Here is a 22,326-nt window from a genome sequence, read left to right as displayed (position 1 = left end):
AACGGCGACCATATTCCGCCCATCCGCCTTTTTCACCGTCCGGCTCACCGCCTGTTGGTCTTCTATTTCGCTTTGCTCTTCTCTCGGCGCCCGGCACCGCGTCGTTCCACCCGTCTACACGTGTCCTGCATCGTCGTCGTATCGCAGCTTGATCGCGGTGAGCCAGTCGCCAATTGGCACTGGCAAGAGGTGTACCCTCGTGAGCGAGCGTGCAGCCTACGTGGTTGCAGAGTGCATCGCAGTCAAGCGCATGCACGCGTGGTCTTATTCACTGCCTTCACGGCCGTCATAGCTCTGGCACTGCATCTTTGAGCCTCACCCGTGGCATCAGTATCGCAGCGAGAGGGTGATGAGCAAGTCAAAAAGAGGAAGAGGAAGGAGCAGTTACAGGTGAAGTTCCCTCACGCTGACAAGCTTGGTTCCACCTCCACTTTCACGGCCCTCGGACTGGGTACGAGGCTATGAGCTACCATCACCTTGGCGAACGCCGGCAACGCAACCTCATCGTAGACATACTTTGCAACAATACAACGACACAGACCACTCACGGCATCCTTTCAAACATATTGTTGACGTTGACGAATACGCATGACGACACGTGGTCATAGCCTTATCCCGAGCGGACTCCTCTGAGAGACATGAGTGTTGCTTCCGCAACAGCGAGAGTCTGCCCCGTCTGCCCCGTCTGCCCAACTGGGCCGACAACGTAACGGTGAAGGACGGAGACGAACGGCAAAAGCGCCATCGACACTGCCGCAATCAAGACAATTAAGAGTAAAGACGAAGCGGAGACATGCGATACCGGTATAGCAAGGGCTGAGGATAAAGCTCGTTACCGCCAAGCGCGACGTCGTCTTCAGACCTTTCACTGCAAACATCGTTGCTTAAGCCTGCCGGCGTGCTCAAGCGATGCGCAAATATAGCGATCAACGCGAAGCACTCGCGCGTCGTAGGATCCTATTCGCATCTCCACATTGTTCACTCTAGCACGCCTGGTTTGCAAAGAGCGGTCGTTACAGTGCCAAGCAGCAATCAACTTTGTCAACAACCCTTGCACTACAGCAATGGCTGTCCAGTGTTACAAAGGTCCACAAAAACCGTGAGCTGAAGGAAACATGTCTCGCTGTTAAGATGAGGCGCGAGTTTCGCGATTGAAATGTACGCTGCTGAGAAATTTTCAGCAAGGTGCTTGCGTCCAGTATGATCACACCACAGTAAGGAACGATGAGGGAACCATGGCGCGCAAGGTCGAGGCACTTTCATCGCTTCTTCGTGGGCGTGAATTGGCGGCGCAGGAGCACAGATCCATGGCATTAACACACTTACACTTCCTGAACAGACTTGTCCAAAGGATCCTGTCGTGGCCGCTGTCCCCAGGTTCTTTCATTTACCGACTATACCCTGCTTCGAAACTCTATACAATGGCGTGCACGGACTCGTAAGTTGATGAATGAAGCGCTCTCGGCTTTGACCGCACTGACGTGTTATCAAGACGCGCTCTACTCTTCAAAAGCTACTTGAGCTTCCGACACACACACACACACGAACTTCTTGCACCACCCGAGAAATCGCTACTCGTACTGCCTCGAGTCTGCGACACACTCACACAAGTGCTCCACACCAGAATTCATGGCGACAAGTACACAAGATCCAGTACTCGAGCACCTGTACGTACCAGCGCACTCCGCAGACGTCCCAACCTACTGACATATGTAGTGGTGCGATCACACTCGAACTACCACTGGCTCTTGTTCAGCTCGAGGGCGGCGACATGGTCATCCATCTGTCGCACGAGCCCGAGGACGTTCTGGTCGTGCACAGCAAGGTCCTTGCCGCGGCCTCGCAGCGGTTGAGGTCGCGCTTTAGCAAGGACTGGCAGAAAGCCAAGGTGGCCACGACCGTCACCACGAACGCCGGGACCAATCTGCCCATCTACACATACCGACTGCTCTACGACGACGCGGCTTTCACGATTTCGGACGAGGTAAGCCCCGGTCGCGACTATGAGTCTAGCCTTCGCAATGCTGACATGGCGACAGGACAAATCGATGGAGTGGCCCACAGAGGAAACGTCTCGCGACGACCGGGGTATCATTTCGACCGAACCGATCTACATAAATACTTTCTGCCACTCGAGCCTTGCCAGCGGGGTCCCCACGTTGAATGAGCGCCGGACTGATCGCAGCGAAGGCTGGTGTCGCACGGTCAAGGGGGTTACCACTTCCGTCGAGCGCGAGAATTCAATACGCGCACACAAGATCGCATTCGCGCTCCTGCATCAAATGGTGGTTGACTTGAGCGACAGTCCCATAGGGACCGTCGTGGTGGACGTGGCCAATGTCATCGCTCTGGCCGAGTACTACGACTTCCTGCCCTGCATCGCATCAGCGATCGAGGTGCTGCTTTCAGAGCATCCCAAGATGTGGTAAGACGTTGTCTACGAGCCAGAGTCTTACATTGCGATCGGACTGAAGATCAGATCCACCGAGCTGGTCTGCGACGCCGTCACACACTTCATCGGGCATGGAGGGTACTATTCCGAGGCTATGGACTTCCACGGTCGGCCGGATGCGGATCGCGATGGTCTTGGCTGTGGCTGCCCTTACAGCTACCACGAATATGCTAAGTATGACAGAGGCTTGAAGTATCATACCCTCATTGCGATTGATGAGTATCAGATGCCATGGTTTGAGTTGCCGGATTGGGAGGAGTTTGAGGTTCAGGAGCAAGATCTGGTGCATGCGAGCAAGGAGTGGCTGAAGAAGGTTGGAGCTATCTAGACGATTGACTGTACCCGATTCGCAGGATAGCAGGGACATTCAGCTGTACCGAAGCCGAAAGTGTCTTTTGGACACCGTCAGGGGAAGATATCACCGCTCTGCACGTCTTTGGCTGCTGCTGCGCTCCAGCCAAACCTGATGTAACATGCACTACTCTTGGCTCCATCCAGACTGATCAACAAACAAACGAGTCAAAAATGAGGTGAATGACTTGATTGTTTGTACCCTGCTAGCTCGTGACCTGCCTTGCAAGTGAATACACAGCATCTGACTTGCCTTGGTTGCTCAACTTGTGACGTGCCAAGACCTATATCGTCGTCGTTGCTGGTGTTGCTGTCGGAGGTGTTGTTGCCGGAGTTCTCACCCTATTGAACAGCTCTTACTCAATCGTTATCACCCCTTGCTTGCACCAGCTTTTCAAGGTCATTAGGTTGTTGATAGTGCTTGCTGCTATGTGCCTCCGCTTCGGTGTAAGAATATTACCTGCTTGACTAAACTGTCGCTCCGGCTCATCACTCATTGTAGGGCAGCAGTAGATATCGAGCGCCATTCGTGCTAGATTGGGCCATTGCGGTAGCTTATCAACCCAATACTTGCCAGGTGAATCAGTAATAGCAAGCTCAGCTTCAGGGCACCGCGGTAGGCGTATGTACTGCTCCATCTTATCGAGGCCTCGTTGAGCGTAATCTTCGTCGCTCTCGTAATCTTCGACGAAGCCCTTATCGACGGCAAGGTGTAAGGACTGTTGCGGCTGCTTCTTCTTGATCGTGACTGGCTTGTAGGTTAGCCAGAGCTTCGTTACCTCTTTCTTACGGCCTATAATCCACGTATTAGTAGGACCGAAGCAGCCATCGCTTTCGTTATACTCAAGCTAACGCCACTTCATTCTTAGGTGTAATACGACTGCTGCTACGTACATAGGCGTGTCGTCTAATCGCATAAAGTATTTACTTATCTTCTGCTAAGCAAGGTTGATCGCTGTAGAGAAGTGACCCTCTACGGTTAAGGGCAGCTCGAGCTCCTTATCCGACACTCGTTCAAGTGTTATATTAGCCGTCATTCGAGACCGCGGTAGTGCACGCCGTAGTGGCTAAAGTAGATACCTCTCTCGCTACTCTTCGAAGTATTGTATTACGCGAGCGAAAGTAGGCAGTACCTACTAGATTATACCGAAGTTGCCGCCGGCATCACCTTATAGAGTCATCGTTACGTCCTTTAACGGCCGAAGGATCTCGATATATCGCTTAATGACAGTCTAATCGTCAGCGGTGAGGGCATCGCGTACGATCGAAGGAGGTTTACGACTAGGCTCTATACCGCGCTCTATATAGCGGCGTAGGTAGTTATGCTAGCTGTCGACTTCTCGGCGTATAAACTCGTCGATAGCTAGCATTAGGTACGCGGCTCTCTCGGCACTATCGACATAGCTGTTCTAGTATGTCTCGATAGCGTAGATAATGCCGTATATGTCTTAAGCGCTGTCCGGCTTCGTTAGAGTCATAAGGTCAAGTTGTAGTTGATCTAATAGCTCTAGGCGCTAAGGTGACGAGTCAATGAAATATAGTACGTAGTGAAGCTTACCGATAGGCCCTCGCGTTCGCTATAGCAGTAGATTGGCCTCTTTAACCGATTCAATAGCGACAAGCTCGTCTTCGAAGCCCTACGTGATATCGCCTACGTGCTTGCCGAAGAGCGTAGCTTATATAGTAAGGTTAAAGGTATGACCAGTATAGCGAAGCTAGTACCACTTCTTATCGAGTCCGTACTCGGTAGACATAAAGCCTATTGCCTTCGGGTTGTTACTAGCGTTATCAGTAATAAAGTAACCGATCTTATGCTCTACGCCGTAGTGGACAAGCGTGTTGCTAATAGTCTCGGAGATATTGTATCTAGAATGACGACCTCGCTATCGTAGCAATACGAGTAGCATCTTCGTAGCTTTACCGTCCTTATTAATAAAGTGAGCAACGAGCCTAAGTAGTACGAGCTTATTCTTCGAAGTCTACAAGTCGAAGCTGTAGCTGATCTTGCTTAATGATAAGGCCAATTCTTCCGTGATATAGCCTAGTGTCTTATCGTAGATTCTATCGATTGTTGAGCCGGTAGTGACTTGACACGGTAGATAGGACTTATAGCGCTCTTGAAGGTAGACAAGTAGTCGTCTGAAGCGCACTGTCTGGACCTTAACTCGTCCTTATTGAATTCGATAGCACGCTCGTTATTAATCTGCTGCCCACTGTAATATTGATCCAAGCCCTTCCTCTTCTTCTCTTTCGGTTGAATGACACCGTTACTATCGATGTGGTGCTTCGTCTTTATATAGTTCGAAGCACTAGTCGTAGAGACGTTGGTCTTATAGATGCCCTTCTCTTTTCTACTAGCGCTGTGGCATAGCTTACAGAGCTAGCATTCGAGCCTATCTTTGTCCTCAATAGGCCAGCCGTAGTTCCAAATGAATGATGAGTAGTTGCGGTCTTGTGAGGTACGGCAATAGGCCTTCAGTCGCGTCCAATCTGGCTGGTCAAGCAAGTCGTACTTTCTCTTCCCTAGCACCTTGGATATGTCGGCTTTGTTGCTCACGGCGTTAATCTCGATAGTCGGCGCGAACAGATCTTCAGTATCTAGTACGGTTGAAAGCACACTGCCAGTTTCAACTTGCTACGAGTCTATGTTATGGTGTAGTGAGGTCGTGAAGTTGATGCTTAGAGGTTGAGATAGACGCGTCGGAATTGAGAAGTCGGGAAAACTGAAGCGGGAAAGCACGTGACCGTCGGTACGTGATCCGATTAGCTTGGAGATAGGTCCGCACTTCCTAGAATTCCACCTTCTTAGATCGACATGACCTTGAATATCATTAACAACACCTTGTAAAACGACACAGACATGCTCACAAGGCTTGTAAACGAAGGAGAAAACACCGCTTGATTGTTTGAAAATACTGACTAAGCTATAGGCTTCCAACTTGCTTGCTTGTGACAAGGCTTGATTGCAAACCTTGGAGAATGACTTGCTTGTTGATCAGACTGGCTCCATCAGATCTCTAATTGATCTCAGGAGCTCAGCGTCCTCCCCTCAACATGCCCTCAACATCCTCTCCCTCTCTCACGTGGAATCTATACTCCTCCGCCCGATCCAAATAAACCACTCTATCATCAAACCCCGCCTTCGTAACCGCCTTCTTGAAATCCTCCAACGGACTCAAGAACACATCGTAATCATCATAATGCACTGGAATCGTCACATCCGGCTTGATCAATTGCATCAGTTTCACCCCCTGCACAGCATCCATAGTCACCATCAACAGCGGCACTTTCGGGCCTGGAATCGTCGTACCACCGAGATGGATGAGCATGAGATCTATTTCGAGTCCAGCGTAACGCTTAGGGATCTCCTTGAGGTCGTCGACGAGGAGTGTGTCGCCAGATATGTAAACTCTATAACCCGAGCGAAAATCGGAGGCGACCGTACTCATCGCAGGCTTACTCCCCAATTCCAACATCCAGCCATTCGTCGGTGGGACCGCACCGAGAATATCGTTCGCAACGTTCAGGGGACCAGGAGGGACATGTTTCCCTGGCATTGCTGTGACTTTGATGGCTGGGATGCGGTCCGGCGAGGCCACGCCCTCGGTCTTGATATCGAGGAGAGCATTCTCAAACGTATTCAAATCATGAACCTGCGTGAACTTCTCCTCGCCAGATTTCTTATCTGCCAAATGCTCCTTCGCATGCGGCGTCGTAACAATCGGCAGATCCCTTCGCAGCGATTTCTCCACCAGTTCATCAAAGTGGTCGGCGTGGTAATGACTCAGCAACACCGCATCAATATGCGGCAGAGCATGGAGATCGACGGCAGGATTTGTGACGCGAGTGCCAGTCACGCCGGGGCCGAGGTGGACGTGCTCGCCGGCGTGGAGGAAGTTGGGGTCTGTTAGGATTCGGATGCCTTGCCATTGGAGGAGAGTGGTTGCGGTGCCGATGAAGTAGAGGCTGGCGTTTTCTTTGCCGTGGGATTTGGTTGGATGTTGGTGGGAGAGTTTGGGTGTTGGTGGTGGAAGGTCTGCTTGGCTGCTTTCTGCGGTCTCGTCGCGGGTGGGAGGTTGGTGGTGGGTTGGGTCCAGGGTGAGGTGGTGTTTGATAGTTTGTGAAGACATGACTGGTGGTGAGAGCTGTTGCAATGCGATTGTTGCTTACCTCAATTGATGTTAGGAGAGTAAAAGGGATTGTACTTACATGTCATGCTGATACTGCACGTTGATCATCATATCAACGTCACAATCGGAATAGGACCGGATGTGCCGCAGGGAGTTGTGGCTACCAAAGGAGTAAAGGAATCGGAGGCAGCTGACCTACTGATGCTGATTTACGATAGACGGAGTACATGGGCTTTGGGACCTTCGACGATCGTGTTCGCTCGGATGGCGCAGTCCATGACTTTCTGCTGATTTGGGAGACATCATCCCGGGTGGTAAACACTTCTTTTGCCGCAGCATAAAGACTGCTCGCCCCGCGAGCCCATAATCGGGAAGATTGGTATCAAACATCACCACACGACGACCAGAACATGCCCACTCACCTCATTAGTCACCTCGTTGTTCTTCACAAGCTCTTCACGTTCAGGTAGACATAGTCGGGCACGCAACGAGACATCCATTCGCATTGCCATTACTCATGACATAGTGCTACTAAGTAAAGTCTCCACTAGCTCTCCCATACAGGATTGCCAGAGTCGTACCATGATACCCTCACAAGCCCATGCAGTTGTCCCTTGTCTCCAAACGCCGTGCTCTTTGATCATGCTTTCGTTGGGTCGTCTATGAGGTCTTGGCGGTGTGCTTGCCCTTGGCGTTCTTCTTTGGGGTCTCGGTGACGGTGAGGCCTGGGATGAAGCGTATCAGCAAGAGGAAGGAGGGTAGGGAGAGGTGGCGGGAATGGGAGTGTACCAGGTGGGAGTGACTGCTTCAGCTTGTCGGCCTTGTCCGAGTCCTTGAGGGTGAGGGTGTAGAGATATCGCTGGCATCGGACCTTGAACTTGGTCTGGCCTGTGGCCTTGTTCTTCTTTATCCTGGCGGCTGTAGTATCATATGTCAGTATTCTGTTTGCGCCGTGTCTGCACCTTGCGCCGGTGTGCGCAATGGGTGGCCGACGTACAGGAAGCATCCTTGCGGCGAGACACCTCGAGGAAGGCCTTGATGTCGTTGATTTCCTTTGGCATGTTGGGCGATGGTCGACTCTGCTGTTGTCTGGCGGTGGACTGCTCTTCGTTCCTGCCAAAAGTTCGAAGCCAATGCAAAATGCTCGAGTGGGGAAATCGCGGCGGACTTGATTCCGACTGCTTGGCGGAAGCTGCAGCGGCGCATCACATGTTAGCTGCAACATTTCACTCCTTGCTTCACCTGCACACTAGCGTGCTGCAGCCGACATGGCAGCCGACAAGACCGTCAAGCTATCCGAGGCAGACCTCACTAAGGTTGCCACCGAAACCGCCGAGTCCTTCGTCGACAACTTCTACGCCGCCCTGCACAATTCTCGCGCGACAGTGTCCACCTACTACTGCGCAGCCGAAAAAGACGAGGCCGACGCAAAGAGGAACCTTCCTTTCATCTGCTGGAATGGGGAAGCTTTCTTCAGCGGCGCAGAGTTCCAGAAAGAGTTCGACAAAATGCCATACTTCTTCCTTGAGGTGCAGAGCTTGAACGCCCACATCTTGAACGAATGCGTGGATGGCGCAAAGAAGAGCACGAAGAAGGAGGCTGAGAGGAACGTGAGCATCTCGGTGCAGGTATGAAAGATGCGGATCTCTAAGTGGAGAACATTGTGGACTGATGGATACTGGTCAGGTCAGCGGTTATGTACGGCTGTTTGAGCGTAAAGATGGTCCCATGCGAGGCTTTGCCGATCACCTCGTGTTGGTGGCGAACAAGGACCTGGGTAAGTCTGGTGAAGGAAGGCAGTGGGTGATTCAGACACAGAACTTCAGGTTCGTGGTGTGAGAGGCGGGCGAAGGCAGACAGAGCATGAACATTGCAGGGCAGAGCAGAGCAGAGCAGAGCAGAGCAGGACAAGGCTGGACTTTGACACTGGTTCCGTTCCACGGCGGATCGATGAGATGAAAGGACAAGACTCATTCGCGGCAAAATCCGACAGCAAGATTGCGCGAAGGAGGATTTTTGGAGACTGCGCCACAGAGGAGCTCAGCGCCAGCGGCACCTCAAAGGCGACATAAGTGGCAGCGACAAGCGGCGCAAGAGTTGTGAGCTCCCTTTTCATCAATTGCGATAAGTGGCCGCTGACTTTCATCACAGGTCACTACAGTAGAAAGACATCGAAACCAGAATCGATTCGATACTACCCTCACATCTCGGCAGTACTATCAGCTGTATACGTTGGACTCGACACCGCAAAGACTGACAGATCGAGCTAAGCCATGGCCACGGGTGTTGAGAACCTTCTTTGAGCTGACTTTTACTGTATAGCACGTTGTACGTACACCAGGGGCGGTATGTACACGGAAATGTACGTTCCAGCTCTACTGGCATTTGAATCGTGTGAGTGCTGACCATGAAGTTGGTCACCGCCTCTAATCAGACGTCGAGTTTCTGGACCAGAGGGAGCTTCGTCTCGCTGCTCGGAAGCGCGTTATTTTGCACCAACCTTGACGCTAAGCGCTTGATCAGTATTCATCTTCACCAGAGCGAGGCTACATTCCTTGGTATGAGAGCACTTTAGTGAAGTACTTGACAACGCGAAGTGGCGTTTCATTCGCCATATGCCTTGGAATACTTGGTGCGGCAACTAGCGGCACGGCTCACAGTGTTGCGCCAGTGAAGATTCCACAAAGACGAGTGTCGTGCTCTGGTGAACAAGTTTATGTGAGAAACATATAACATGAGTTCCTTTTTCAAGTCTATCGACCGCACCCGACAATCACACACGACAGCCATACCCCAGTTCTGAGCACGACCACATCAAGCACGTTCCACCAACGCCGACGAGCACGATCACAAGCTTTGATCACCAACCACGAGCGATGGTCAAACCACCCACGAGTAAGGACATACCGCCACAGCACAAAGCACCTCCCTATATGACAATCCTCAGGCGGTGGCTTCGGAAAGTCTTGTACGAGGATGACCTTCGACTGTTACGCCGCTTTGCCCTGCCGGGGCAGGAGTCGCAGGACAAGGAGAAATGGAAGTACGAGTTTCACAGAGGCCACTTGTATATCAGACGCATGTGAGCAGCGTGCTGATCTACTTAAAGAGTTGCAGTCAACATGTGATGATTGCAAGCGTCATGGACTGCCATACCGCACCGCACAGAAGTCTTTGCACATCATGCTGAACAATATCAAGTTCGACGTGTATCGTGATGAGCCATCGTCAGACGAGGCAATGTCTGTGCTCCTCATAGTTGCCACAGAGTTGGACAAGATTCGTATGATTACGAGATCTTTGCGAGTCAGCTTAAGGTGGAAAGCTCATGCGGGCTGGACTTAGGTGAGTGGAAGTTTCACGGGTAGTATCGAATGTACGTATACCTGACGTTTACAGTATAGGTCGAAGTACGTACGTAGTTAAGCAGCACCGTGAATATGGTACTCTAAAGGCGGGCGTAGACCACCGCGGCGGATACTGAGTGCTTCGAGAAGCCTTCAAGGTCCATGGCAACAGGACAAGCCGTATCTCATTGTCGTCCAGTCAAGGGTTCCTGCGTCGCCTGGTCCTCGACCTCTTCTTCGCTTTGTCTGTCTCTGGACTCTCCTCTGCCCCTACTTCTGATCTCTCCGTATTTGAACTTTTCCCTACCTCTTTCTGTGCCATCTCGGCTTCTGCCTTCTCCGCCTCTGCCTTTTCAGCTTCCGCCTTCTCCGCTTTTGCCTTCTGGTCCACTGCGTCCTTGATTCTCCGGTCGATCTCGATCTTCACCTTTTGCATAGCTCGAATCTGTTCCAGCGGCGTTGTGACATACTCTCCAGCTTCCCAGTCTTCCAGCAGAATGAGTTCATCCGGATCCAAATGCTTGACGTCGTTTTGCATTCCTTGCAAGGCATCGTGGATGTAGATACCTTTGTCGTCTGCTTCCTCCGTTGATTTGTCCAGCTCAAGCTCTATCGTCTTCAGCCGCTCAAAGATATAGTCAGCTGCAAGATGAGCCGAAGCGATGTTTACCCTGACATGTGAGACTTTGACGTCTAGATTGTCAATCTTGCCGTCTAGCCAACTCTTCATAGTCAGCCAATTCATGGTGGTGACGTTGGTGAGTCTCGGGTCTATCTTGGTGGAAGACATCCTGTTGCGAGTGCCTATGCTTGCAAGAGAAGTGCTTACGAGCTAAATAAGCGCAACCAGTCGACATAGATCCACGTGCTTGAAGTGAGTCACCTCCTGCTTGCTCTACTGATTGTCTCACTTGAACTGCATACAAGCAGATATTTCAGAATCCTTGTCTCAGCATGCGTCAGTGAAGTGAGTTCTTGCGTCTGGAGCGGACAGAGACACCAAACAGCCTCTCTGTTGCGCACGCTGCAGCTAGGCTAAGTCGACGGTCCACAGTGGTCTGTTCCGTGTCGTATTCATCTGGAAGTATACCTGACCCTTGGCACCATTGTCGAAAATGGCGTTATATTCACCACGTCCGCTGGCCCTTCATCTCTGAAGTTCCACGTAATAATGTCGCACCCTAGCGATGGCCTAACACCATTGACAGAGCCAGATACGACCATCGTTCCAGCTATAAGAGCAAGCATCAACCTCCTCGACCTACCGGCAGAGATCCTCGAACGCATTTTCGAGTACACCTTCACCATAGACGATATCTACAGCCTTTACGACCTGGTCGATTATAGAGTAGTCTTGCCCTGGCAGCAGGTCGGACATCCCAGACTCACGATCTCAGGGGCATGGTACGCTGCAGCCCTACGTCCATTCCTCCGCACGGCGACTCTGAGCTGCGGCGGTTGTCCATCACGACTAAACATGCCCGGTGCTCAAATGTCAGCATTCTTGTACTCTGTCGAAATTGCGAGAATGGAAAGCTTCAAGAGATTGTGGATCACATCGATATCGTGTCCGTTGCCAGTCGAGGGAGGTGTTCGGACTGCCTGGGAGACGTACTTGCAGAGCGTGCTGCCGAAGTTGCCGAACTTACGGTCCCTGCGATTGACGGGCGTCACTACGAAGAACACATCGGGCCTGCGACCCACAAGAGGCACGTCTCATATCTGTACGAGCTTCTTGGAAAAGGCAACATGGATCAACGCGGTTGTCGCTCGTCCACGACTGCAACGATTCCTGGCGACAAGCGCGACAGAAGACATTGCTGTGATGAAGGAAGCCCTCAAACTTGCCGCCTACGTCCAGATTCGGATGATGGCTCGTAACGACCCAAGAGGTGTGGCGCGATGGACTGGCGGGAGAGATGGGATCGGACAATTCTGCAATGACCTTCGGATCGTCCAGGATGAGCTACAGCCTCACGCGATGACCCTCCGGACAGTGTTTTCGGTGCTGCCAAAGATCTTGCAGCTCCGCGGCTATTGGCAAGAAGCAGAGGATTACAAGACTTGGATGAAGTCGTTGAAAGCAACGATGTTGACCATCGGAAAGTCTCCCCCAAGTAGAGATCAGGAGATCGCACCGGTCGCGGTGGCGGCATGATTGGGCGGGTATGCTGTGGCGCTCGATGGAGAGTCGTTAGCGTAGAACTTTGGGCAAGCGAAGCAATGGAATCTTCACCTACAATCATCCATTCCCTGAAGTGACCTGTCTTTGCTTCAAGTCAGTATGGGCATGTGGCGGTCTTGAAAGGTGGTGTGAGGTGTGTAAGTTGTTGATCAGGGCTTTGCTTACGCGTTCACAGCACGTGCCGTAGCATCTGAGTGAGCTGGGTGTAACGTATGGTGTGTTCATCATGCAGAGGGTAGGGGGGGGCGGAGGACGATAGACTTACTTTGACAGATGAGTCGTTGCATGGTGCACCCGGTGTCAGCGCTCTTGACTGAGTGCTCGTGCTTCATGCAAGCCTCATGTTGCAGTGGATCACCAGCAATGCTCAGGCATCGGAGAAAAGCTTGACCACGCCATAAAAGTCTCGATCCCAAGCCAGCAACAGAGTCCATGTTGGCTCGTCCCTCGAAGCCACTTTTGTCACCTCGCGGATTGGCACGGGCGGGATCATTTGCAAGGGCTTGAATACTTCCACAAACGTGTCCTTGTATTCAGATTCGTCCACGTCGTACAGCCAGATCCCCAGGTCAGCTGCACACAAGCTCTCAAAGTCGGTAGATGAGTCGCCCACGTAGATGATCGAGCCGTTGTTGTGCTGAGGTTGCGTAGCTTGGTCACTCCGCATCTGATTCAAGTGCACGAGCTTGTCGCCACTTGTGCGAATGTCGGATGATGGCAGAGGGCGGCACACTCGACCAGAAGAACCATTGGGTGATGCTAGGCCTTCGATCTCGTTGGCTCTAATCTCCATGTCGTTGACGTACAAGCAGATGATATCTTTTTGTGGATGATCACTTTGGCGTGCTGCTTCCCACAGTGAACGACGAATGGCAGTCTCACTCCAGTTGACACTGAGGATGCTGATCTTGCTTCCATCTGACATACCAGTGGCAGGGTCATAGTCTGCAAGGAAGAGAGCGAACAAGTCGAGCCAGCCAGAGCGAAACTGCAAGTCGCCATTATGCAGCGAGTCAATGATACTTTGCTCCACGTCTGCTTGTTTGACGCCTCGAAAGAAGCATGCGTCTTGAACGCGCTTGGCACTCTTTTGCTCGACCTCCTTACGACGCGAAAGCCACTCGCTGTACTCTTTATCATTGTAATGGATCCAGCCGAAGTGGTCCATCTTGTAGCTCTGGTAGTCTTTCAGGTATGCTTCCTCGATCTCCTTCCAAGTCAGGCGTGGCTGCTTTGGAAGGTTGCCCAGGACCGCCATAGTGTCCTTGACTGTGAGCGTGCCATCATAGTCCAAGATGAGGTGTATAGGACGCCTGAGAGTTCCAGCGGCCATTGTCGTCAGGTCGCGGCCGGCCCTCAAAGGCTTCAGGACGATCTGAGGCCGGAAGAGTGTTCTTTGGTTGACTAAGCTGAGCCGGATGATGGTGTTGATGATCTGCTTCATGAAGTTATAGCAGCAGCCGTTGGTCACTCGTGCTTGCCACAGGATATGTTGTGTGCTCGCCAGGTCTAGACTTGCCGCAGACCAGCAGAGGTTGAGATTTGCCGCAACAGGAAGCAGCGAAGGGTCACATGCAGGTAGAGAAGTACCTCGCCGAGGAAAGTGCAAGCTGCCGCCACTCAGATTGAGTTTCGGTTTCGAGATCTGTCCATCGCGTGGCACATTGGACCTGCTCTCTTATGAACACATGTTGCTGGTGATGGAACAACGCCGTGTGTAGCCTGGAGTCGCTGATGGTCGCGGTGTTGGATTGTGTTACTGTGGAAGTTCGGCGGAAGAAGATTTTCGACGAGAATTGAAAGCCGCGGTATCAGCCGAGGCGGAAACAACAGGGAAATAATGCAGTGTAATAAAAGCTCAGCTGATTGGCTACTTCCATAGCCGACAGAAACGTGAGCGAGGCGAGGGAGTGACATCTTCGACTTCCTTCCTCCATATACACACACCCAGTCGCCCCTCTACACACCAGTCTCCAGACGCACATACCACATCACAGCATGGCATTGAGACTTGCAACACGGCGCTTTGCGCCTCAGGTCTTCCGACGAGGCATGGCCACCACAATTGAGCACACCAAGGAGCCCATTTCCGCCGTAGCAGAGGCCACCTCGGCTTCCCGACCACCCATACCAGCAAACAAGACCGGCACTGCACACGAGCCCAAGGCAGACGAGAACTCGCGCATCAAGACATTCCAGATCTACAGATGGAACCCAGATGAGCCCGCGAGCAAGCCAAAGATGCAGTCGTACACACTGGACCTGAACAAGACCGGACCAATGATGCTGGACGCGCTGATCAGGATCAAGAACGAGGTGGACCCAACCTTGACATTCCGAAGGAGTTGCAGAGAGGGTATCTGCGGCAGCTGTGCGATGAACATCGATGGTGTGAACACATTGGCATGTTTATGTGAGTAGAGACACCTTTGTTTGCATATTTCGACGCCACCCACTCACATTCTATCAGGCCGTATTCCCACAGATACCAAAACAGAGTCGAGGATCTACCCACTACCGCACACATACGTCGTCAAGGACCTCGTGCCCGATCTTACACAATTCTACAAGCAATACAAGTCGATCAAGCCATACCTGCAGAGGGATACAGCACCAGCAGATGGCAAGGAGGTCCGCCAGTCAAAGGAGGACAGACGCAAGCTCGACGGTCTGTACGAGTGCATTCTCTGCGCATGCTGCAGCACATCTTGCCCTTCATACTGGTGGAACAGCGAGGAGTACCTTGGTCCAGCCGTCCTGCTGCAGTCGTACCGATGGATCGCCGATTCGCGTGACGAGAAGACCCTCCAGCGCAAGGACGCTTTGAACAACAGCATGAGCCTTTACCGATGCCACACGATCCTGAACTGCAGCAGGACGTGCCCGAAGGGTCTCAACCCTGCACTTGCAATTGCAGAGATTAAGAAGAGCATGGCTTTTGCATAGATTGTTGCAGCAACTTGGGATGTCTTAGTAGTGGCGCTAGCACAACAGGCGACGGAAAAGACCACAGTCGGCAAGGCGTTTGTACATAGTAAGAGCTGTTTCCAATGTTCAAAACGTTCCATTTCGGTATGATCGCTTACTTTATCACTTCTGCACAACGGCGGGGCAGCTTACAGACCCAGTCTACATCCGAACCGTTGAAAATGCGTAGCTCGATGGTAAACGAGGTGGTACATCGCTGTCGCCTTGGGACGAGATCTGCGTCACCGCTCTGTGACCTCTACATGCAGCAAAACACTCTCGACGGCACCTCACGTGCGCTGCTCTGCTATCTACCTGAAGTACACTAACACAGTGTTCCCAGGCTTCCAGTGCGGCACCACAATGACCAATGGCATTCACGGCCCAACCTCTACTACCTGTTCGACCTCACCTACCAGCTACGACAGTAGCTTCCAGGCCATCCAGTACGACAAGCGCAACTCTAGAGTCGTTGTCACCACAGAGCCATACGAAGCGGTGATGGGGCTGAAGGCGTAATGGACGAGCAATTTCAACGTTCCAGCTGGCCATCATCACTGGGGACGAGCTGCCTGATGCTCAGAACCCCGGTAAGGACCGAACAAGCCACAGCAAGGTGGACTATGGAGCTTCAGCCAGCGTCTCAGCCGTCGAGTCTGGTGGTATGGTGTAGTATGTGCAGTGGCATCGTCTGTCGACGACAGTGGACGATGAGGCGATTGAATAGCTTGGCTCAGCTGAAGCTGCGAGAGAATGTGCGAAGGAGGCTACAGAAGTTGAACGGCATCGTACTATAGAGGAGCGCGTGTCTACGAAGGCGAAAGAGACGTGTGGCGGGGTGCCGCTGCTGAGCATGAAGTGAAGTCGAGACAGGAGAGTTCGCTGGCTTGCGCAGACGGGACAGGGTTGTTGCTATGACTTTCACGATGGGAAGGCATGAACTGCTGCACTTCATTTTGACACCAGACGCGTCAGACTGAACGCACCATGGATATAGCACGCAGCTGCTCGCCTACCATGCCTTCGGAACACACGACAACAGATCATGCAGCGGCAATGCACATCAAGGCGCGGCATGAACGCAAGCTGCGCCGCACTGTCCGTCGACTCAAGAAGATGCGCAGAAGATGCAAAAGGAAAGGAAACCCGTTCCCGGCTCACGCAAAACGCACTCTTGAGGCTCTGCAGCACGAGTTGCTTTACGGCCAGGCTCAAACCATGACGAGAGGAAGAAAAAAGAAGCAGAACCATGCGAGACCTGCTGCGAATGTTTCGATTTCAGGTCAGGACATTGAGTACAATAAAATCATGGAGGCTATGCTCTTGCTGGTACCTCCCCGAGATCTGCTGGTCAATGCCATGCGCGTCAGCAAGCGATGGCTCACTATCATCGAGAAGTCGGAGCGCCTGCAGCAAGCGCTGTTCCTACGGCCACTCCCTGGTCCTCTCGTGCTGTACATCGACAACGGCAAGAACGGATTCTGGTCTGCAAACAAATACAATGGCTTTGCTTCGCTCGTCTTCAACAATCCGTTCCTTGACCTGATCTGCGAACGCCAAAAGTCAAAGATTGGCAGCGAGGAGTGGTCGATCTTGCAGCGGGTAGGGGCTAGCTGGAAGCGGATGCTAATATGCCAGCCGTCCATCAAAGAAGCCCATCACCCACAGGCTATCTGGGACTACGTGAGTCAGTACTTCGAGATAGAGTATCGCAGCCACCCAACCGAATACTTTCGACTACACAATCTCTTCAACGCAGTCCTGTGGCCGACGGGACAGCGTAGGCCGACCTATGTCTATCCGAAAGGCTGGATGAAGTGGACTGAAGTCACTACCGGCAAGGACGTCAGGCACGTGAAATTGCCCTTGCCGATCCAAGATCACACCTGGCAGACCATCGTGAAGAGTGAGTAGGTCTAGCAAATGCCAACAGGTCGTATGTTCTGACCAAACCCAGAGTATGGCTACCGCTCAGTGGCGCCGGAACGTTCCAGCTGATGGACATGGCTCTACAACAAGTGACAGAGTTGCTACTACTCCCGTTCATCAAGTCGCATTGCTCTGGCCGTTCCGATCGAAGCTGCAGTACACGAGGCAGAAGACAGAGTGTTCGTTGAGGTAATGTCTCCAGTCCGTGCCAGATTTGCCCCGGCCTTGCCGCTGATCTTCCACTTACTTGACCAGTCCGACACGTACACATGGTCTCGTTGGGGGAACGTGTAAACCTGAGAAACGACTCCCTCGCACTCACATCTGCTCTGCACATACCTCACTAGCTATTTTGAAGTTTCCATCGTTTTCGTAGAGAGCATCAATACTGGAACGACTTCAAGCTACCAAGCCATACGGTGGCATCATGCGCGACTGAAAGTTTTTACATGCTTCGAGGATCAGCATCCGGAAGCTCATCTTGCCAGTCACGTGCCAGTCCTCAATGTATTCCCAGCCAGACAGCCAAACCGCCACTGCGCAAGGCCAAGATCACACCTGCTGCACAAATCGAAGACAACCAGCACAAAAGATCATTCAAACTTTTGGCATACGCCAGTGATGCCGGCATTGCCACGAGACATACAGCGTCTTGTCGCAGCGGAAGGTTATTTTGTTTAACCATAGCAGGCGGAAGCAGGGATTGCAGCAAATCACATTCGCGAAATCCTGGTACGGGCACTAAAAGCACCAAAAAGATAACCTTCCGCTGCGGACAGACGCTGTATGTCAGGGGCATGCTGCGGTGTGAGACACTAATAGCAATCGACCAGGGAGCTGTTGTAACTCGTTGGCTGCTGACGTTGCATCTACCTGATGTGCCTCGATAGCACGGTTCCGAGGAGAATGGACGGGGGTGATGTTGTCCAGCGGGGATGGATGAGCGCATCTGGTAACATGAGCGACCACAGGTGCTCTAGCGATGATAAGACCCAGGTAATGTCACAACAAGAAGTTGAGGTGAAGTACCAGGATGTTGACACGGCATACTTTGGAGATCAGGATGTTCTGATTCGCTCCCAAGCAGATTGCCGAGACCCTTGTGCTACGCGTCGATCATGTTGGGGCGGCGGGATCTTGCCGTTCAGCTGGACCAGACTCAGGTGGAGTGACTTTCCAGCTGCGCATGTTTCATGTTCCTTCGGCTTCCAAGAGCAGCCCAGTCGTTGCATCCTTCGTTCCCGTATGTTTGTGGTGAGCATATATTGAAACAATGGGTTTGGGAGTCTTGAACGACCACAAGTTATCGCACGTCCCTGGTAGGACCACCAATACCCACACGGAGCGGAGACACAGTGGAGCGCACGCTAATCGTTGCACAATGCAGGAACGGCGACACTTGAAGACCTCGATCCTCTTGCGAGCGCAGCGCGAGGACACAACGTCAAGAAAGCCAAGGATGGAACCATCTTGGTGCCACAGCCCAGCGATGATCCAAAAGACCCCTTGGTATGCAAGCCAAACACAGGCATGAACGGTGTAATGAACGTATGCTGATGCATTGCCCAGAACTGGCCACTATGGCGACGCGACTTGATCTGCGGCATCCTTTGCATCCTGTCCCTTATCGCATCGACACTCTCGCCTCTTCTCGCTGCCAACACTCTGACATTGACGCTCTACTTTCGTAAACCTTTCACCGATATCGCCTTACTGACAGGATATCATCTCCTCGGCGTGGGCCTAGCAGGCTTTATCTTCGTTGCAAGTGGACGAATCTGGGGCAAGAGGCATTTATACATCGGCGGAACGATCCTGATCGTGATCAGCTCAGTATGGGGTGGTGCCAGCGGCCACAACTACAACTCCCTCATGGCAGCGCGCTTCTTCCAAGGTGTTGCTCTGGCGCCCTTCGAAGCGCTTGTCAACGCAAGTGTTGGAGATCTATACTTCGTCCATGAGCGCGGTAAGAGAATGGCATTGAGCAACTTGAGCTTGTTCGGTGGAGCGTTCTTCACACCGGTCATCGTGGGCAAGATGACACACACCATGGGCTGGCAATGGACGTTCTATTTCATCGCCATCTTCAGCGCAGCGCTCCTGCCTCTGGTTATCTTCTTTTGCCCGGAAACAGCCTATACTCGCGATTCGTCGTACAACACCGATACGTCCTGGGCCCGTATGGGCGAGAATTCCGACAGCCAGGAATGGAAAGTGTCCCCATCTCTCGAAGAGCAGAACCCGACCTCGTTCGACAAACCCATGGACACGGACACGTACCAACACAACCACGAAGCCGGCTCTGCGCCCCACAACACCATTCCCGCGTATAGCTGGAGAAGCAGGGAGGCACTGATGCCCTTCAACGGCCGCAAAACAGACGAATCGTTCTTCAAACTCGTTCTCCGACCCTTCCCACTCTTCTTCCATCCGGGAATCCTCTGGGCCTGCCTCATTCAAGGCGCCATCATTGGTTGGACAGTCCTAATTGGAATCGTCCTCGCCGCAATCATGCTTGGTCCCCCACTTTTCTTCAATGAAGTCGAGACTGGGTACATGTACACCGGCGCTTTCATCGGGGCGGTATTGGGCTTCGCTCTCGCCGGTTTAATGTCCGACTGGTCCGCGAGGTGGCTGACGAGGAGGAATGGGGGCATCTACGAGCCAGAGTTCAGGATGGTCATCGTCATACCCATGCTCATCATTGGCTGTGCCGGGCTCTACGGATTCGGAATCACGGCAGACGACACTAGGAAGTTTGGATGGTTCTGGCCGGACTTTTTCTTCGCTCTGGAAGTGATGAGCATGGTGCTGGGAGCTGTTGCATCAGCTCTATACATCGTGGACGCGCATCGGGATCTTGCTGTGGAGGGCTTCACGTGTCTGCTGATCTTCAAGAACATCTTCTCGTTCGGCCTGACATTCAGCGGGTTGGACTGGTTGGTGAAGGCCGGAATCAAGCCGGTGTTCATGTGGATCAGTAGTGTGCAGGTCGTGATTTGTTTGTTGACGATTTTGATGTGTAAGTGCAGAATGTCCTGGAGAGATGAAAGATATTGTGCTAACTCATTCCGCGCAGATATATTTGGGAAGAAGAATCGATCGTTCTTTGCGAGGCATGACATTCTGCAGATTTGTCGATTGAGATAAGAGAGAGTGGACCCTCGGAAGTTCTTGGTAATGTTTATAGCGTGGCATGGCATAGCGTTTTGGTAAAGGAAAGGCTTGGCTGCTTCGGCAAGACATCCCATCTTGGTCCAATCTGAAGACCTACTTGAATTCCGTCACTCTTGCCGAGAGTTGTACATGCGGCGCTGAGGCAAAGCGCTCTATCGGTCTGATTTCCAGCTTACAGATGGCAGTCTGGCAGATGGCGAGTGGCACGGCGACGCTCGAGCAGGCCAACAGGCTCCGCTACCTACAGATGACCGTCTGCCTCTAAAGTCCAAAAACCATTCATCTCGATGTTGCCTCCGGATCGCCTACAATGCTGAAGCACAGTGGAGGGTGGAGTAATGGAGTGGATAAACGCTTTTCCATCGCCTTCTTCATGACGTGGAGCCTCCACCACAATGCCTTCGACATCCAAATAACGTCACTCGGATTGTTAAGCACCATTGGCGGCAGTCCAGAGTCGGAGGTCTGTCCGAAAGCATGATTCGAAAGCATTCTCCGGCCACATAAGCTCCATACATGAGTATAACTTGATCTCCATTGCTTCAGTTTTACATCCACCGCGCTCCAACAAACCACTACCATGGCTCCCAAGATCTTTATCACTGGCGTAACAGGCTACATCGGTGGCGACGCCCTATACGCTTTGAACAAAGCCCACTCAGACTACGAGTACTCGGCCCTCATCCGCTCTGAAGAGAAAGCCGCTCCCGTCAAGAAAGCATATCCAGACCTACGAGTTGTCATTGGCGGTCTCGATGACTCGCAGATCATCAGCGATGAAGCCGCCAAAGCCGACATAGTTCTCCACACCGCTGACGCCTCAGACCACGAAGGCGCCGCAAAAGCTATCGCTGAAGGGTTAGCGACGGGCCATTCGAAGGAACGCCCTGGCTTCTGGCTGCACACAGGCGGAACTGGAATCCTGACATATTTCGACACGAGGGATGAGAAACTGGGAGAGTGGAACGAGAAGATCTTCAACGATTGGAGTGGAGTAGAAGAACTTACTACCTTGCCTGACGAGGCGTTCCACCGCAACGTCGATAAGATCGTCCTTGAAGCCGGAACGAAGAACGCTGAGAATGTCAAGACTGCGCTCGTTGCACCTCCCACGATCTATGGACGCGGACGAGGTCCTGTCAGTAGCCGAAGTCGCCAGGCGTATGAACTCGCGAAATTGGTTCTGCAAAAGGGCTATGCTCCAATTGTCGGCGAGGGTAAAGCGCGCTGGAACCAAGTCCACGTCCATGATCTTTCGGATCTCTGGGTCTTACTCGTCGAAGCTGCCATTGCGAAGAAGCTGGATCAGGAAATTTGGGGTGCGAAAGGGTACTACCTTGCAGTCAATGGCGAATTTGTGTGGGGCGAGGTGTCAAGGCAGGTCGCAAAGGCGGCGGCAAAGAAGGGCTACATTTCCAAAGATTGGAAGGACCAGCCGTTGTCGAAGGACGAGGCCTTTCAGGTGGCGGACTTCCAGGCGGTGTCTTGGGGTCTCAATTCTAGAGGTAAAGGCGAGCGTGCTAGCAGTGTCCTGGGCTGGAAGCCGCATAGGCCAACCCTTGAGGAGGTGATTCCGGAGATTGTGGACGATGAGAAAGAGAGGTTAGATAAGAAGTAGAACACATTCTCGAGTATGGGTCATGAACGGTCGTAATGTCTTGGTGGTACTAGGTCCTTGCTCTCCTGCTTGACATTGCAGAGTCATCTCAGCGAACCGTGGTCCGATGACAATGCCGTTTTTCAGAGCATTCTCGATAAATATTGGTGCAAGATCTGTATGTCAACTTG

General features: G+C 52.3%; 11 protein-coding genes across 11 annotated transcripts; 7 read left to right on the top strand and 4 right to left on the bottom strand.

Annotated features, from left to right (window-relative positions):
- Window positions 1-1,629: 1,629 nt before the first annotated feature.
- On the top strand, window positions 1,630-2,429 carry CLAFUR5_04794 (uncharacterized protein; the record flags this gene model as incomplete). Its single annotated transcript, XM_047903942.1, has 3 exons — window positions 1,630-1,667; window positions 1,717-1,984; window positions 2,040-2,429. 3 exons carry the CDS (start codon window positions 1,630-1,632, stop codon window positions 2,427-2,429), a joined length of 696 nt encoding a protein of 231 aa, XP_047761111.1.
- Window positions 2,430-5,838: 3,409 nt separating this feature from the next.
- Window positions 5,839-6,933, bottom strand: CLAFUR5_04793 (UPF0173 metal-dependent hydrolase; the record flags this gene model as incomplete). Its single annotated transcript, XM_047903941.1, has 1 exon — window positions 5,839-6,933. The coding sequence occupies one exon, from the start codon at window positions 6,931-6,933 to the stop codon at window positions 5,839-5,841; it is 1,095 nt and encodes a 364-aa protein (XP_047761106.1).
- Window positions 6,934-7,593: 660 nt separating this feature from the next.
- Window positions 7,594-7,994, bottom strand: CLAFUR5_04792 (60S ribosomal protein L38; the record flags this gene model as incomplete). Its single annotated transcript, XM_047903940.1, has 3 exons — window positions 7,594-7,658; window positions 7,723-7,851; window positions 7,931-7,994. 3 exons carry the CDS (start codon window positions 7,992-7,994, stop codon window positions 7,594-7,596), a joined length of 258 nt encoding a protein of 85 aa, XP_047761105.1.
- A 207-nt stretch (window positions 7,995-8,201) lies between these two features.
- Window positions 8,202-8,772, top strand: CLAFUR5_04791 (uncharacterized protein; the record flags this gene model as incomplete). The annotated part of the gene is made up of 2 exons (XM_047903939.1): window positions 8,202-8,561; window positions 8,620-8,772. 2 exons carry the CDS (start codon window positions 8,202-8,204, stop codon window positions 8,770-8,772), a joined length of 513 nt encoding a protein of 170 aa, XP_047761108.1.
- A 1,707-nt stretch (window positions 8,773-10,479) lies between these two features.
- Window positions 10,480-11,070, bottom strand: CLAFUR5_04790 (uncharacterized protein; the record flags this gene model as incomplete). Its single annotated transcript, XM_047903938.1, has 1 exon — window positions 10,480-11,070. The coding sequence occupies one exon, from the start codon at window positions 11,068-11,070 to the stop codon at window positions 10,480-10,482; it is 591 nt and encodes a 196-aa protein (XP_047761107.1).
- Window positions 11,071-11,451: 381 nt separating this feature from the next.
- On the top strand, window positions 11,452-12,438 carry CLAFUR5_04789 (uncharacterized protein; the record flags this gene model as incomplete). Its single annotated transcript, XM_047903937.1, has 1 exon — window positions 11,452-12,438. One exon carries the CDS (start codon window positions 11,452-11,454, stop codon window positions 12,436-12,438), a length of 987 nt encoding a protein of 328 aa, XP_047760326.1.
- A 394-nt stretch (window positions 12,439-12,832) lies between these two features.
- On the bottom strand, window positions 12,833-13,909 carry CLAFUR5_04788 (uncharacterized protein; the record flags this gene model as incomplete). Its single annotated transcript, XM_047903936.1, has 2 exons — window positions 12,833-13,284; window positions 13,360-13,909. The coding sequence occupies 2 exons, from the start codon at window positions 13,907-13,909 to the stop codon at window positions 12,833-12,835; spliced, it is 1,002 nt and encodes a 333-aa protein (XP_047760327.1).
- Window positions 13,910-14,463: 554 nt separating this feature from the next.
- On the top strand, window positions 14,464-15,411 carry CLAFUR5_04787 (Succinate dehydrogenase [ubiquinone] iron-sulfur subunit, mitochondrial; the record flags this gene model as incomplete). Its single annotated transcript, XM_047903935.1, has 2 exons — window positions 14,464-14,878; window positions 14,936-15,411. The coding sequence occupies 2 exons, from the start codon at window positions 14,464-14,466 to the stop codon at window positions 15,409-15,411; spliced, it is 891 nt and encodes a 296-aa protein (XP_047760324.1).
- Window positions 15,412-16,419: 1,008 nt separating this feature from the next.
- On the top strand, window positions 16,420-17,430 carry CLAFUR5_04786 (uncharacterized protein; the record flags this gene model as incomplete). Its single annotated transcript, XM_047903934.1, has 2 exons — window positions 16,420-17,338; window positions 17,390-17,430. 2 exons carry the CDS (start codon window positions 16,420-16,422, stop codon window positions 17,428-17,430), a joined length of 960 nt encoding a protein of 319 aa, XP_047760325.1.
- Window positions 17,431-18,634: 1,204 nt separating this feature from the next.
- On the top strand, window positions 18,635-20,511 carry CLAFUR5_04785 (uncharacterized protein; the record flags this gene model as incomplete). Its single annotated transcript, XM_047903933.1, has 4 exons — window positions 18,635-18,680; window positions 18,749-18,870; window positions 18,931-20,383; window positions 20,441-20,511. The coding sequence occupies 4 exons, from the start codon at window positions 18,635-18,637 to the stop codon at window positions 20,509-20,511; spliced, it is 1,692 nt and encodes a 563-aa protein (XP_047760322.1).
- A 607-nt stretch (window positions 20,512-21,118) lies between these two features.
- On the top strand, window positions 21,119-22,156 carry CLAFUR5_04784 (Oxidase ucsJ; the record flags this gene model as incomplete). Its single annotated transcript, XM_047903932.1, has 1 exon — window positions 21,119-22,156. One exon carries the CDS (start codon window positions 21,119-21,121, stop codon window positions 22,154-22,156), a length of 1,038 nt encoding a protein of 345 aa, XP_047760323.1.
- Between the last annotated feature and the right edge of the window lie 170 nt (window positions 22,157-22,326).

This window comes from Fulvia fulva, chromosome 4 (genome assembly GCF_020509005.1).
Source record: "Fulvia fulva chromosome 4, complete sequence".
Taxonomy (NCBI): domain Eukaryota; kingdom Fungi; phylum Ascomycota; class Dothideomycetes; order Mycosphaerellales; family Mycosphaerellaceae; genus Fulvia; species Fulvia fulva.
This window is presented reverse-complemented; position numbering and strand designations above follow the sequence as displayed.